Source organism: Stegostoma tigrinum, chromosome 1, assembly GCF_030684315.1.
Source record: "Stegostoma tigrinum isolate sSteTig4 chromosome 1, sSteTig4.hap1, whole genome shotgun sequence".
In the NCBI taxonomy this organism is placed as follows: domain Eukaryota; kingdom Metazoa; phylum Chordata; class Chondrichthyes; order Orectolobiformes; family Stegostomatidae; genus Stegostoma; species Stegostoma tigrinum.
In genome coordinates this window covers 170,089,431-170,103,420 of record NC_081354.1, presented here as the reverse complement: position 1 = coordinate 170,103,420, position 13,990 = coordinate 170,089,431, and the positions used below count along the sequence as shown (strand labels likewise).

The window sequence follows — 13,990 nt, the reverse complement described above, 5'->3', positions numbered from 1 at the left end:
AATTACTTTTCCTCCATCATAAAGTCAAAAGTGGGGATTTTTGCTGATGATTGCATAATGTTCACCACCGTTAGCAACACAGATGCTGATGCAGTCCATATTCAAATGCAACAAGATCTCAACAACGTCCAGGCTTGAGCTGACCACGTGGCAAGTAGCATTTGCACCGTGTGTAAATGTCAGGCAATGACTATCACAAATAAGAGACAATCTCACCACAGCCTTTTGACGTTCAATGGTGTTACCTTCAATGAATCCCCCATTGTCTCCATCCTGGAGGTTACTATTGACAAGAAACTCAACTGGACTCATCACTAAACACAGTGGTTACAGGAGCAAGTCATAGGCTAGGAATAGTGCAGTGACTAACTCACCCCTGTCTCCCCAAAGCCTGTCCAATATCAGCAAGGCTCAAGTCAGGAGTGTGATGGAATATTCCCCGTTTGCCTGGAAGGATGCAGCTCCTATCCAGGATAAAGTAGCCCATTTGATTAGCACCACATCCACTTCCTCCACCACCAACACACAATAGTAGTAGTGTGTACTGTCTACAAGATGCACTGCAGAAATTCTCCAGAGATTCTCAAACAGTACATTCCAAACCCATGACCACTTACATCTGGAAGGACAAGGACAGCAGATACATGGGAGCACTACAAACTGCAAGATCCCTCCAAGCCACTCACCATTCTGACTTGGAATTTGTTCCTTCACTGTCACTGGGTCAATAAACTGGAATTCCATCCTTAAGGGCATTACAGATTTACCTACAGACATGGTTTGCAGCCTTAAAGAAGGCAGCTCTCCACCTTAAGGACAAGTAGGGAGGCAATAAATGCTTCTTGGCCAGCAATGCCCACATCACACAAATGAATGTAAGAAAAATTTGATTAATGAGCAGTGACTACCTGTCCAGAAGACCATAAGGTATAGGAGTGAGCAGAAATTGGGCCATTCAGCCCACCAAGTCTGCTTTGTCGTTCAATTATGGCTGATAAGTTGCTCAACTCCATTCTCCTGCTTTCTCCCTGTAACCCTTGATCCCCTTGATAATCAAGAACCTATCTATCTCAGTCTTAAATGTACTCAATGACCTGGCCTCCACAGCCTTCTGTGGCAGTGAATTCCATAGATACACCGCTCTCTGGCTGAAGTAGTTTCTCCTTATCTCCAGTCTAAAAGGTCTGCCCTTTACTCAAAGGCTATGTCCTCGGGTCCTAGTATCTCCTACCAATGGAAGAGTCTTCCCAACATCGACTTTGTCCGAGCCATTCGGTATTCTGAAACTTGCAATTAGATGCCCCCCTCATCCATCTAAACTCCAATGTGTATAGTCCCAGTGTCCTCAAAAGTTCCTAATATGTTAAGCTTTCCATTCCTGGGACTGTTCCCATGAGCCTCTTCTAAACCTGCTCCAGGACCAGTACGTCCTTCCTGAGATATGGGGCCCAAAACTGCATGCAATACTCCAATGTGAGATAACAAAATGTGGAGCTGGATGAAAACAGCAGGCCGTGCAGCATCTTGGGAGCAGGAAAGATGAGGTTTCGAGCCTAGACCCTTCTTCAGAAAAGGGCCTAGGCCCGAAACGCCAGCTTTCCTGCTCCTAAGATGCTGCTTGGCTTGCTGCATTCATCCAGCTCCGCATCTTGTTATCTTGGATTCTCCAGCATCTGCAGTTCCTGTTATCTCTGATACTCCAATGTGGCCTGATCAGAGTCTTAAAAAGCCTCAGTAGTACATCCCTGCTTTTGTATTCAAGTCCTCTCAAAATAAATGCCAACTTTGCATTTGCCTTCCTGACTACTGACTCAACCAGCAAGTTTACCTTGAAAGAATCCTGTACTAGAACTCGCAAGTCTCTTTGCACTTCAGACTTCTGAATTTTCTCCCCATTTAGAAAATAGTCCGTGCTTTTATTCTTCTGACCAAAGTGCATGTCGTCGCACTTTCCTACGTCGTACTCCATCTGCCACTTCTTTACCCACTCTCCTAACCTGTCCAGGTCCTTCTGCAGCCTCTCCACCTCCTCAATACTATCAGTCCTTCACCCTATCTTTGTATCATCTGCAAATTTAGCCAGAATGCCCACAGTTACTTCAACTAGATCATTAATGTACAAAGTAAATGATTTGGATGAAGGAGTGGAAAGGTGGATTAGTAAGTTCACGGATGATATGAAGGTGGGTCGAGTTGTGGATAGTGCGGAGGGCTGTTCTAGGTTACGAAGGGACGTTGATAGGATGTAGAGCTGGGCTGAGAAGTGGCCGATGGAGTTTAACCCTGATAAGTGTGAGGTGATTCATTTTGGAAGGACAAACTTGAAAGCAGAATACAAGGTTAATGGAAAGATTCTTGGCAGTGCGTAGGAGCAGAGGGATCTCGGGGTTCATGTCCACATTTCCCGGAAAGCTGCCACCCAGGTGGACAGAGTTGTTAAGAAGGCGTATGGTGTGATAGCTTTCATTAATAGAGGGATTGAGTTGAACAGTCGTGAAGTTATGCTCCCAGCTATACAAAACCCTGGATTGGCCAGGTCTGGCGTATTGTGTCCGGCTCTGGTCGCCTCATTACAGGAAAGATGTGGAGGTGCTGGAAAAGTCGCAGAGGAGATTTGCCAGGATGTTGCCTGGAATGGAGGGAAGGTCTTATGAGGAAAGGTTGAGAGAGCTAGGGCTTTTCTCTTTAGAACGACGAAGGATGAGAGGTGACTCGATTGAGGTGTGCCAAATGATCGAGGTATAAGTAGTGCAGACAGTCAGAGACTTTTTTTTGTAGAGTTGAGGTAGCTATTACAAGGGGGCATAGTTTTAAACTGAGTGGAGGTAGATATAGGGGAGACATCAGAGGTAGGTTCTTTACTCAGAGAGTGGTCAGGACGTGGAATACATTGCCGGAAAGGATATTGGAGTCGGCCTCATTAGGGACATTTAAGCAGCTATTAGATGGGCATATGGATGATAGTATAAGGTAGGGGTGGAGGTTAGATAGATCTCAGGATTAGGGTAAAAGTCCGGCACAACGTTGTGGGCTGAAGGGCCTGTACTGTGCTGTACTGTTCTTTTTTCTGTGTTCTGCAAGTGAAAAGCTGTGGTTGCAGCACTTACTCCTGGGGAACACCACTTGTCACTAGCTGCCATCCTGAGAAAGAGCCCTTTATCCATTCTCCCTGCTTTCTGCCAGACAACCAACCTTCTATACATATTAGCATCTTGCCTCTAACACCATGGTCCCTGAGCTTACACAGCAGCCTCCTGTGTGGCACCTTATCAAAAGCCTTTTTGAAGTCCAGGGAGATAACATCCATTGCATTTCCTTGGTCTACCCTGCTCGTTACTTCCTCAAAGAATTCCAGCAGATTTGTCAAACATGTCCTCCCTTTGATGAAACCTGACTTTGCCTATTTTACTATACATTTCCAAATAGTCAGCAATCTCATCCTTTACAATGGACTTCAAAATCTTTCTTACGACTGAGGTTAGGCTTATCGGCCTGTAATCTTCTGTCTTTGCCTTACTCCCTTTCTAAACGGGGTTGTCATGATAGCGATTTTCCAGTCCTCTGGAACCTTCCCCGACTCTAGTGATTCCTGAAAGATCACCACCCCTAATGCTTCAACTGACTCTTGAGCTATCTCCTTTAGAACTCTGGGGTGTAGTCCATCTGGCCCAGGTGGTTTGTCTACCTTCAAGTCAGTCAGTTTTACTAACACCTTTTCCTTGGTGATGACCACCATACTGAACTCTGCCCTCTGACTCTCTTGAATTTTTGGGATATTACTCATGTCTTCCACCGTGAAGACTGATGCGAAGTAATTATTCAATTCCTCAGCCGTTTCCTTGTTCCCCACTACCATCTCTCCACCGTCATTATCCAGTGGTCCAATGTCCACTTTTGCCTCTCTTTTGTCCTTTAAATATCTAAGGAAAATCTTAGTCTTCATTTACATTACTGTCTAGCTTACTCTCATATTTAATCATCTCCCTCCTTTATTTCTTTTTTTTGTTGTCCTTTGTTGATCTTTGTAAGCTTCCCAGTCCTCTGGTTTCCCACTGCCCTTCGCCATATTATATGTTTTCTGTTTTGCTTTTATGCTATCCCAGTCTTCCTTAGTCAGCCATGGTTGCCTCACCCTCCCTGTACCATGCTTCTTTTTGCTAGGGATGAATTTCTGCTGCATCTCCTGAATTACTCCCAGAAACTCCCGCCATTGCTGTTCCACTGTCTTTCCTGCTCGGCTGCTCTTCCAGTCAATGCTGCCCAGCTTCTCCCTCACACCTCTGTCGTCACATTTGTTCAGCTGTAATACCATTACCTCTGATTCTACCTTCTCCCTCTCAAATTGCAGAGTAAATTCTATCGTCTTACGATCACTGCTTCCTAAGGGTTCCTTTACCTTAAGCTCCGTTACCAGTCTGCCTCATTGCACAACACCAAATCCAGTCTTGCCTGTTCCCTTGTGGGCTCCACTATGAGCTGCTCCAAAAAGCCATCTCGTAGACGTTCCACAAACTCCTTTTCTTCCAATCCGCCACCAACATGATTTTCCCAGTCCGTCAGCATTTTAAAATCCCCTATGATCACTATGATTTTGCCTTTCTTACACACCTTTTCTGTCTTCTGATGTATCTTGCGCCCCAGCTCCTGACTACTGTTTGGAGTCCTGTACACAATGCCAATTATTGTTTTTTCCTTTATGACTCATCAGTTCTACCCACGCAGATTCTACATCATCTGACTCTACTTCATTTCTTCCTATTGATTTCATTTCATTTCTCACTAATAAGGAAACCCCACCCCTCGGCCCACCTGCCTATCTTTTTGATAGGATGTAAGTCCTTGGATATTCAGTTCCCAATCCTGACCCTCTTGCAACCATGTCTCCGTGATGCCTACCGCGTCATATCTGCCAGTTTCAATCTGCGCCTCAAGCCCATTTACCTTATTCCTTATACTGTGTGCATTCAGATATAAAACTTCAGTCTGATATTAACCCTACCTCTTCTCATTTTCATTTGTTTTTCCAGTGTTTGTTTGCTAGCCTTTTCCAAACACTGTCCTATTGGTGTCTGTGCTGGCGTCTTTAATGACCTCTCCTGAATTTCCCTTCCCTGTTATTTCTTTCATATTTTTCCACTTAATTGAATCCACCACTACAGATGTTAACCTGTTGCTTTGTTTCCCACCGGAGCAAGTTTTCCCATTCGCTTCCCACCCCAGTTTCTAGTTTAAAGTCCTGTTGACCAGCCTATTTACCCTTTTCGCTAGAACATTGGTCTCAGCTCAATTCAGGTGGAGACTGCCCTAACGGTACAGATCCTTCCTGTTTCAATCCTGATGCCACTGTCCTATGAAGCGGAACCCCTCTTTCCCGCACCACTCTTTTACTCATGTGTTTATTTCCTTCATTCTCAAGTCCCCATGCCAATTAGCACGTGGGTCGGGCAGTAATCCAGAGATTATAACCCTTGAGGACCTGTTCTTTAATTTTGTCCCAAGCTTCTGACAATCCCTGGACAGGTCCTCGTTCCTAGTCTTGCCTGTGTTGCTTGTTCTGACATGGACCACAACAACTAGATCGTCCCCCCTCCCTCTCCTATATCTTGTCCAAAAAGAGAAGCTGGATCTGAATTCTCTAAAGTTTTGAAGAATGAAGTGATTGAATTAAAATTGAAATGTACAAAATACTTAACAGGAATAGACACGGTAAATACAGACTATGTTTTTCCTGGTTAGGAAGTTAAAAGCTGTCAGCACAGTTTAAGAGGGCTGCCACTTAAGTCTGAGATGGGGAGAATTATTTTTACTCAGATGGTTGTGAACATTTGGAATTCCCTACTACAGAGCGCTGTAGACACTGTCTTTAAGTATGTTTCAGATAAAGGTTGATAGTATCCTGATTACCAGTGGTACATGTGGTTATGAGGAAGGGGTGAGTAACAGATTCTGAAGTATTCGATCAGATGTGGTTGTTTTGATGGATGGATAGCTTACTCCTGTTCTTTGTTCTTGAGATGACTGACCTCTGTCAGCACAGCTGTCTCCCTTTGCACAAAGTGTGTTTCCAAACTATGTAAAGTTTGAGTTACTTAAAATATAACTCCCTATAAATCTACATTACAACAGTGATTACCTTTCTAAAACACTCTGGCTGTACAGCACTTTGAGATTTCTGGTGTTGAGAAGAGCTGTATAAATCCAAATCCTTTTCTCTCTCCTTTTCTTGCTCACTGATGCACCTTGTCCTTGTTGATTCAGATTGGCTTTAAATACTCCAGTGTGTCTTAATTTCAGGAAAAAAAAGTGTTTAAATTCTTTCATAAGATTCCTTTTCTGTCATCTTATCCAGCCAGTGACATTCCCTATCTTCTGAATATCGCTTTCATAATCATGGCCTTTGCATTCTTCCTCCCTTTACTCCTTCATTCACCACTATCCCTTCAGCCATTTAGGTTCCGTGATCCCAAATTGTCACCTTTAACATTTCTTTCTATCCATTTCCCTGTGTCTTGAAAGTTCTTCCTGAATACTCACTATTTTAACAAAGATTAATCATCCCTCCTTATAGATACGTGCTTGGTTGTGTATATTGTCTTCGCTGGACATTTATCTGGTCTAGTTTCCATGTGACGCCAAATCCACAGCACTGTGTTTGATTCTTAATTGCTGCCTAAAATGGCCAATTAAGTCACTTGGTTGTCACAATCATTAGAAAGCCTCAAAAAGAAATGAAACTTGATGTCATCAGTATCACCTGGTATCAAAATAAGCATCAGAAATGATAACAGCAGAAACAGCCCTGTCAACCCCGAAAAGTCCTCGTTATAAAAACTGGCGTTTAGAGCTAGTATTGGGAGGCCTGTATCACATACTAGTCAAGTAACAGCGTGACATAGTCATACTCATGGAATCACACTTTACAGGTAATGTCTAAGAAACCACCATCCCTGGAAATGCCCTGTCGCAACACAGGACAGACCCAGCAGAGTTTATGGCACAATAGTATACAGTAGGAGGAAGTTGACATCTGTATTGACTGTGTACATCATGAAATTGCATGGCATCAGGTCAGCCATGGGCAAGGAAACTTCCTGCTGATTACCACATACCATCCTCCCTCGACTGATGAATCTCTGCTCTTCCATGTTGAACAACATTTAGAGGAAACAATGAGATCAACAAAGGCACAGAATGTACTCTGGATGCAGAATTTAGTTTACCCATCACTGCTGACTGAAGTGATCGAGGCCTAAAGGATATCACTACTCAACTGGCACTGCGCCCAGTGGTGAGGGAACCAACAAGAGTGAGAAGCCTATTTGCTCTCTTTCTCACCAATGTGTCTGTTGCAGATGCAGCAGCCCGGTAAGAGAGGCTGCCACACAGTCCTTGGGGTGATGAAGCCTAGTTTTCTCATTGCGAATATCTTGCATCGTGTTGTGTGGCACTACCACTGTGCTAAATGGGACAGAGTTTGAAAAGATCTAGTAACTTGACTGTGCATTCATGAGGCTCTGTGGCCATCAGCAGCAACAGAAACATACTCCAACAGAGACTTCGGCTTCATGCCCTGGCATATGCTCCACCCTACCATTGCTATCAAGGCTGGGTATCACCCTGTTTCAATGAAGTGTCCAGTAGGGCATGTAAGAAGCAGCACCAAGCATACCCAAAAATGAGGTGTCAACCTGACAGCTGCAAAACAAGACTTATCCAATTGCTCAATCAAAAACCCAAACAGATTAATGATACTATTTGTTGGTATGATAAGTAACATTGTGAAATTCCACCATAATACATGTGCTTGATTAAAACATTTCATTTTTCAAAGGTGCTTGGAAACAGTATGTCTTTTTAGATTCAAAACACATATTCAACCGTACTGTAGCAAGTCTTTGCCAGCTTCAGAATGACACCTCGATTAATCGGAAACATGCGTTGTTTGCACCCAAAGAAAATCATTAACCATTAGAACTGAAATTATAATCTACAAGGTAGATCACATCAGATGAATTCTGGGTATAGTTCTGCACTGGAATAACAATCTAGGTATCTAGACAAAGAGTACAGAGAAAAATAATTGAAATTCTTCCATGGCTGTTAAGAATTTGAATTCAGTTTTTTAAAAATGTGGATATTTGAGGAAAACCTGAATCTGTGCAAATTATCATGACCTTCTCCAAAAAACCTGTTTGGGTAAATGGAAATGTACTACCTTCACTTACCTTTGACCTATATTTGAGTTGAATTCAATGCTACTCTTCGCAGCCATTTGAAATGGCTTAGCAAGCCATGCACTCCAAGAGATGGCTGTTGAGTTCTAGCCCTGATAATATCTACAAAACATTTTTTTAAAAATCACTCCTTTGCATAATTTTTCAAGTTAATGTGGTTTTTTTTGTGATTTTCAGTGCTGGTGTTGGACGTACAGGTACTTTCATTGTTATTGATGCCATGCTGGACATGATGCATGCAGAGAGGAAAGTGGATGTATTTGGATTTGTATCACGGATTCGAGCTCAGCGATGTCAAATGGTGCAGACAGATGTAAGTCTGATGTATTTCAATAATAACACAGAAGGATGTTGTCTTTCTTCTTACTGCTGTCAGTAGCGCTTGCGATTTGGGAAGTGTTGCTGACTGAGTCTTAGTGAGTTGCTGCAGTGCATCTTGTATATGATACACTGCTGCCATAATTTATTGGTGGTAGAGGGAATGAATGTTCAAGGTGACTTGTGCTATGAATAATGTTAGCAAGACCTCTCTTTTTATGCCATGTTGCCTTTAAAATAAAAGCCAACGTTCTATTTACCTTCCGTGTTACCTGCTGAACTTGCTTGCTTTTTGTCATTTTATGCACAACGATTCACAAATCCCTTTCTGCAATCTTTCCCCAATTAAATAATATTCAGCTCTTCACTGCTTACTGCCAAAGTGTATATCCTCACATTTCCCCACATAATATCTCAATTATTAAAATTTCCTCACTCATAGATAGAACATAGAACATAGAACAGTACAGCACAGAACAGGCCCTTCAGCCCACAATGTTGTGCCGACCATTGATCCTCATGGATGCACCCTCAAATTTCTGTGACCATATGCATGTCCAGCAGTCTCTTAAATGACCCCAATGACCTTGCTTCCACAACTGCTGCTGGCAACGCATTCCATGCTCTCACAACTCTCTGCGTAAAGAACCTGCCTCTGACATCCCCTCTATACTTTCCACCAACCAGCTTAAAACTATGACCCCTCGTGCTAGCCATTTCTGCCCTGGGAAATAGTCTCTGGCTATCGACTCTATCTATGCCTCTCATTATCTTGTATACCTCAATTAGGTCCCCTCTCCTCCTCCTTTTCTCCAATGAAAAGAGACCGAGCTCAGTCAACCTCTCTTCATAAGATAAGCCCTCCAGTCCAGGCAGCATCCTGGTAAACCTCCTCTGAACCCTCTCCAAAGCATCCACATCTTTCCTATAATAGGGCGCCCAGAACTGGACGCAGTATTCCAAGTGCGGTCTAACCAAAGTTTTATAGAGCTGCAACAAGATCTCACGACTCTTAAACTCAATCCCCCTGTTAATGAAAGCCAAAACACCATATGCTTTCTTAACAACCCTGTCCACTTGGGTGGCCATTTTAAGGGATCTATGTATCTGCACACCAAGATCCCGCTGTTCCTCCACGCTGCCAAGAATCCTATCCTTAATCCTGTACTCAGCTTTCAAATTCGACCTTCCAAAATGCATCACCTCGCATTTATCCAGGTTGAACTCCATCTGCCACCTCTCAGCCCATCTCTGCATCCTGTCAATGTCCCGCTGCAGCCTACAACAGCCCTCTACACTGTCAACGACACCTCCGACCTTTGTGTCGTCTGCAAACTTGCTGACCCATCCTTCAATTCCCTCGTCCAAGTCATTAATAAAAATTACAAACAGTAGAGGCCCAAGGACAGAGCCCTGTGGAACCCCACTCACCACTGACTTCCAGGCAGAATATTTTCCTTCTACTACCACTCGCTGTCTTCTGTTGGCCAGCCAATTCTGTATCCAAGCAGCTAAGTTCCCCTGTATCCCATTCCTCCTGACCTTCTGAATGAGCCTTCCATGGGGAACCTTATCAAATGCCTTACTGAAGTCCATATACACCACATCCACAGCTTGACCCTCATCAACCTTACTAGTCACATCCTCAAAAAACTCGATAAGGTTTGTAAGGCATGACGTACCCCTCACAAAGCCGTGTTGACTGTATTTGATCAAGCCATGCTCTTCCAGATGGTCATAAATCTTATCCCTCAGAATCCTTTCTAACACCTTGCAGACGACAGACGTGAGACTTACCGGTCTATAATTGCCGGGGATTTCCCTATTTCCTTTCTTGAAGAGAGGAATTACATTTGCCTCTCTCCAGTCCTCAGGTACGACTCCAGTGGAGAGCGAGGATGCAAAGATCTTCGCAAGTGGCGAAGCAATTGCATTTCTCGCTTCCCAAAGCAGCCGAGGACAAATCTGATCCGGGCCTGGCGACTTGTCAATCTTAATGTTTGACAAAATTTTCAGTACATCAGCTTCCTCTATCTCTATCCATTCCAGCATGCACACCTGCTCTTCAAAGGTTTCATTCACTACACAGGTCGTTTCTTTCGTAAAGACAGAAGCAAAAAACTCATTTAGGGCTTCCCCTACCTCCTCAGGCTCCACACACAAGTTCCCTATGCTATCCCTGATCGGCCCTACTCTTTCTTTGACCATTCTCTTATTCCTCACGTAAGTGTAAAATGCCTTTGTGTTTTCCCGGATTCCTTCTGCCAAGCCTTTCTCGTGCCCCCTCCTGGCTCTCCTCAGACCATTTTTGAGCTCCTTCCTTGCCTGCATGTAATCCTCTCTAGCTGAACTTGACCCTAGCTTCCTCCACCTTATGTAAGCTACCTTCTTCCTTTTCACTAGAAGCTCCACCGCTCTCGTCATCCAAGGTTCCTTTATCTTACCCCGTCTTGCCTGTCTCAGAGGGACATATTTACTCATCACTCCCAACAACTGTTCCTTAAACCATCTCCACATGTCTATAGTTCCCTTACCATGGAACAACTGCTCCCAGTCCATGCTTCCTAACTCGTGTCTAATCGCATCATAGTTTCCTCTTCCCCAATTAAATATCCTCCCATTCTGCCTAATCCTCTCCTTCTCCATAGCTATGTAGAATGAGAGAGTGTTATGGTCACTATCACCAAAATGCTCTCCCACCACAAGATCTGATACCTGCCCCGGCTCGTTTCCGAGCACCAAGTCTAGAATGGCCTCTCCCCTCGTCGGCCTGTCAACGTACTGCGTTAGGAAACCCTCCTGAACACACCTTACAAAAACAGCTCCATTCAAATCTTCTGCTCGAAGGAGGTTCCAATCAATATTAGGAAAGTTAAAGTCACCCATTACAACAACCCTACTGCGTCCACACTTTTCCAAAATCTGTCGACCTATGCTTTCTACAATCTCCCTGCTGCTATTGGGGGGCCTGTAGTAAACCCCTAACGAGGTGACTACTCCCTTGCTGTTCCTAATTTCCACCCATACTGACTCAGTAGGCAGATCTTCCTCGACAATGGAAGCTTCTGTAGCTGTGATACCCTCTCTGATTAGTAGTGCTACACCCCCCCCTCTTTTTGCCCCCTCCCTATTCTTTTTAAATGTTCTAAACCCTGGAATATCCAGCAACCATTCCAGCCCATGAGAAACCCATGTCTCTGTTATGGCCACAACATCATAGCACCAGGTACTGATCCATGCTCTAAGTTCATCACTTTTATTCCTGATACTCCTTGCATTAAAGCAAACACACTTTAACCGATCCCTTGGTTCCTTCCCAGGAAAATCCTTCCCACTAGCTGGTCTACCTCTTGCTACTGCCTCACCTGCATCAACGCTCACCTCTGGTATACAGCTCAGGTTCCCACCCCCCTGCCATACTAGTTTAAACCCTCTCGAACTACTCGAGCAAACCTTCCACCCAGGACATTGGTCCCCTTCCAGTTCAGATGCAACCCGTCCTTCTTGTACAGGTCCCACCTTCCCCAGAAGGCATCCCAATTATCAACATATCTGAAACCCTCCCTCCTACACCAGCTGCGTAGCCACGTGTTCAGCTGCGCCCGCTCCCTGTTCCTCACCTCGCTATCTCGTGGCACTGGTAGTAAACCAGAGAACACTACTCTGTTCGTCCTGCTCTGCAGCTTCCATCCTAACTCCCTGAAATCACTTTTTATATCCTCAAACCTATTTCTGGCTATATCATTTGTGCCAATATGTAACACGATTTCTGGCTGTTCACCCTCCCCTTTCAGAACTTTATACACCCGATCGGAGACGTCCCGGACCCTGGCACCAGGGAGGCAACATACCTTCCGGGAATCCCGATCTTGCCCACAAAATCTCCTGTCGATTCCCCTAACTATCGAGTCCCCTACCACGAGTACTTTTCTATTCTGCCCCCTTCCCTTCTTTGCCACAGTGTCAGGCTCAGTGCCAGAGAACTGACTACTATGGCTTTCCCCTGGTAGGTCATCCCCCCAGCAGTATCCAAAACGGTATACTTATTGCTGAGGGGAATGCCCACAGGGGATCTCTGCACTGTCTGTCTGTCCCCTTTCCTCCCCCTAACTGTAACCCATCTATCCTCGTCCTGAGCCTTAGGAGTGACCAACTCCCGATAACTCCTCTCAATTACCCCCTCTGCCTCCCGAATGATCCGTAGTTCATCCAGCTCCAGCTCCATTTCCCTAACACGGTTTTCAAGGAGCTGTAGCTGGGTGCACTTCCCGCAGATGTAGCCAGCGGAGACGTGTGCCACATCTCCCAACTGCCACATTTTGCAGGAGGAGCAAGCAACTGCCCTAGCATCCATACCCCACTTATCTGAACACCCACTCAATACTAAAGCAGAAAGCTCACTTCAAGTAATAATAACAAATTAATAACAAACTTATGTTCAATAGAGAAAGTTTAGAATGAACCTTACCTTATTAACTAGGTTAGAGGAGGAGGGCGGGTGGGAGACACTACAGTTGTAGAGTCTCGGGTTAAGCCGCCTTGCTGATATATATGGTCACTGCTTTCCTTCCCGGCTGCCCCTCTGGTCCTCGTCACTTCCTCTGATGCTCCCGCTCCTTCTCTGAAAGAGGAAAAAAAAACACCGCTGCCCGCTACCGGTAAGTAATTTTAAAAATAAACTGCTTTACCTTAGCTGCAGTCTTCCGGGTCCGTCTTGCCTCCGCTGCTGCTCGCACTCAAAAAGGCCGTTGGCGTCGAAGGGTGAGTATTTATACTCACTGCTTTCCTTCCCGGCTGCCCCTCTGGTCCTCGTCACTTCCTCTGATGCTCCCGCTCCTTCTCTGAAAGAGGAAAAAAAAAACACCGCTGCCCGCTACCGGTAAGTAATTTTAAAAATAAACTGCTTTACCTTAGCTGCAGTCTTCCGGGTCCGTCTTGCCTCCGCTGCTGCTCGCACTCAAAAAGGCCGTTGGCGTCGAAGGGTGAGTATTTATACTCACTGCTTTCCTTCCCGGCTGCCCCTCTGGTCCTCGTCACTTCCTCTGATGCTCCCGCTCCTTCTCTGAAAGAGGAAAAAAAAACACCGCTGCCCGCTACCGGTAAGTAATTTTAAAAATAAACTGCTTTACCTTAGCTGCAGTCTTCCGGGTCCGTCTTGCCTCCGCTGCTGCTCGCACTCAAAAAGGCCGTTGGCGTCGAAGGGTGAGTATTTATACTCACTGCTTTCCTTCCCGGCTGCCCCTCTGGTCCTCGTCACTTCCTCTGATGCTCCCGCTCCTTCTCTGAAAGAGGAAAAAAAAACACCGCTGCCCGCTACCGGTAAGTAATTTTAAAAATAAACTGCTTTACCTTAGCTGCAGTCTTCCGGGTCCGTCTTGCCTCCGCTGCTGCTCGCACTCAAAAAGCATGTAGGGAAACTTTTTGAGTCATCTTCAACA

At 44.9% G+C, this 13,990-nt stretch overlaps 1 protein-coding gene across 6 annotated transcripts in view; it reads left to right on the top strand.

The window, feature by feature from the left end:
• The window catches only part of ptpra (protein tyrosine phosphatase receptor type A), a 323,613-nt gene that overhangs the window by 259,154 nt on the left and 50,469 nt on the right, over window positions 1-13,990 (top strand). For all 6 annotated transcript variants that reach the window (XM_048534484.2, XM_048534448.2, XM_048534458.2 and 3 more), the window contains one exon: window positions 8,412-8,547. In XM_048534484.2, the coding sequence (XP_048390441.1) occupies window positions 8,412-8,547 (136 nt within the window). The remainder of the gene's footprint in view (window positions 1-8,411; window positions 8,548-13,990) is intronic.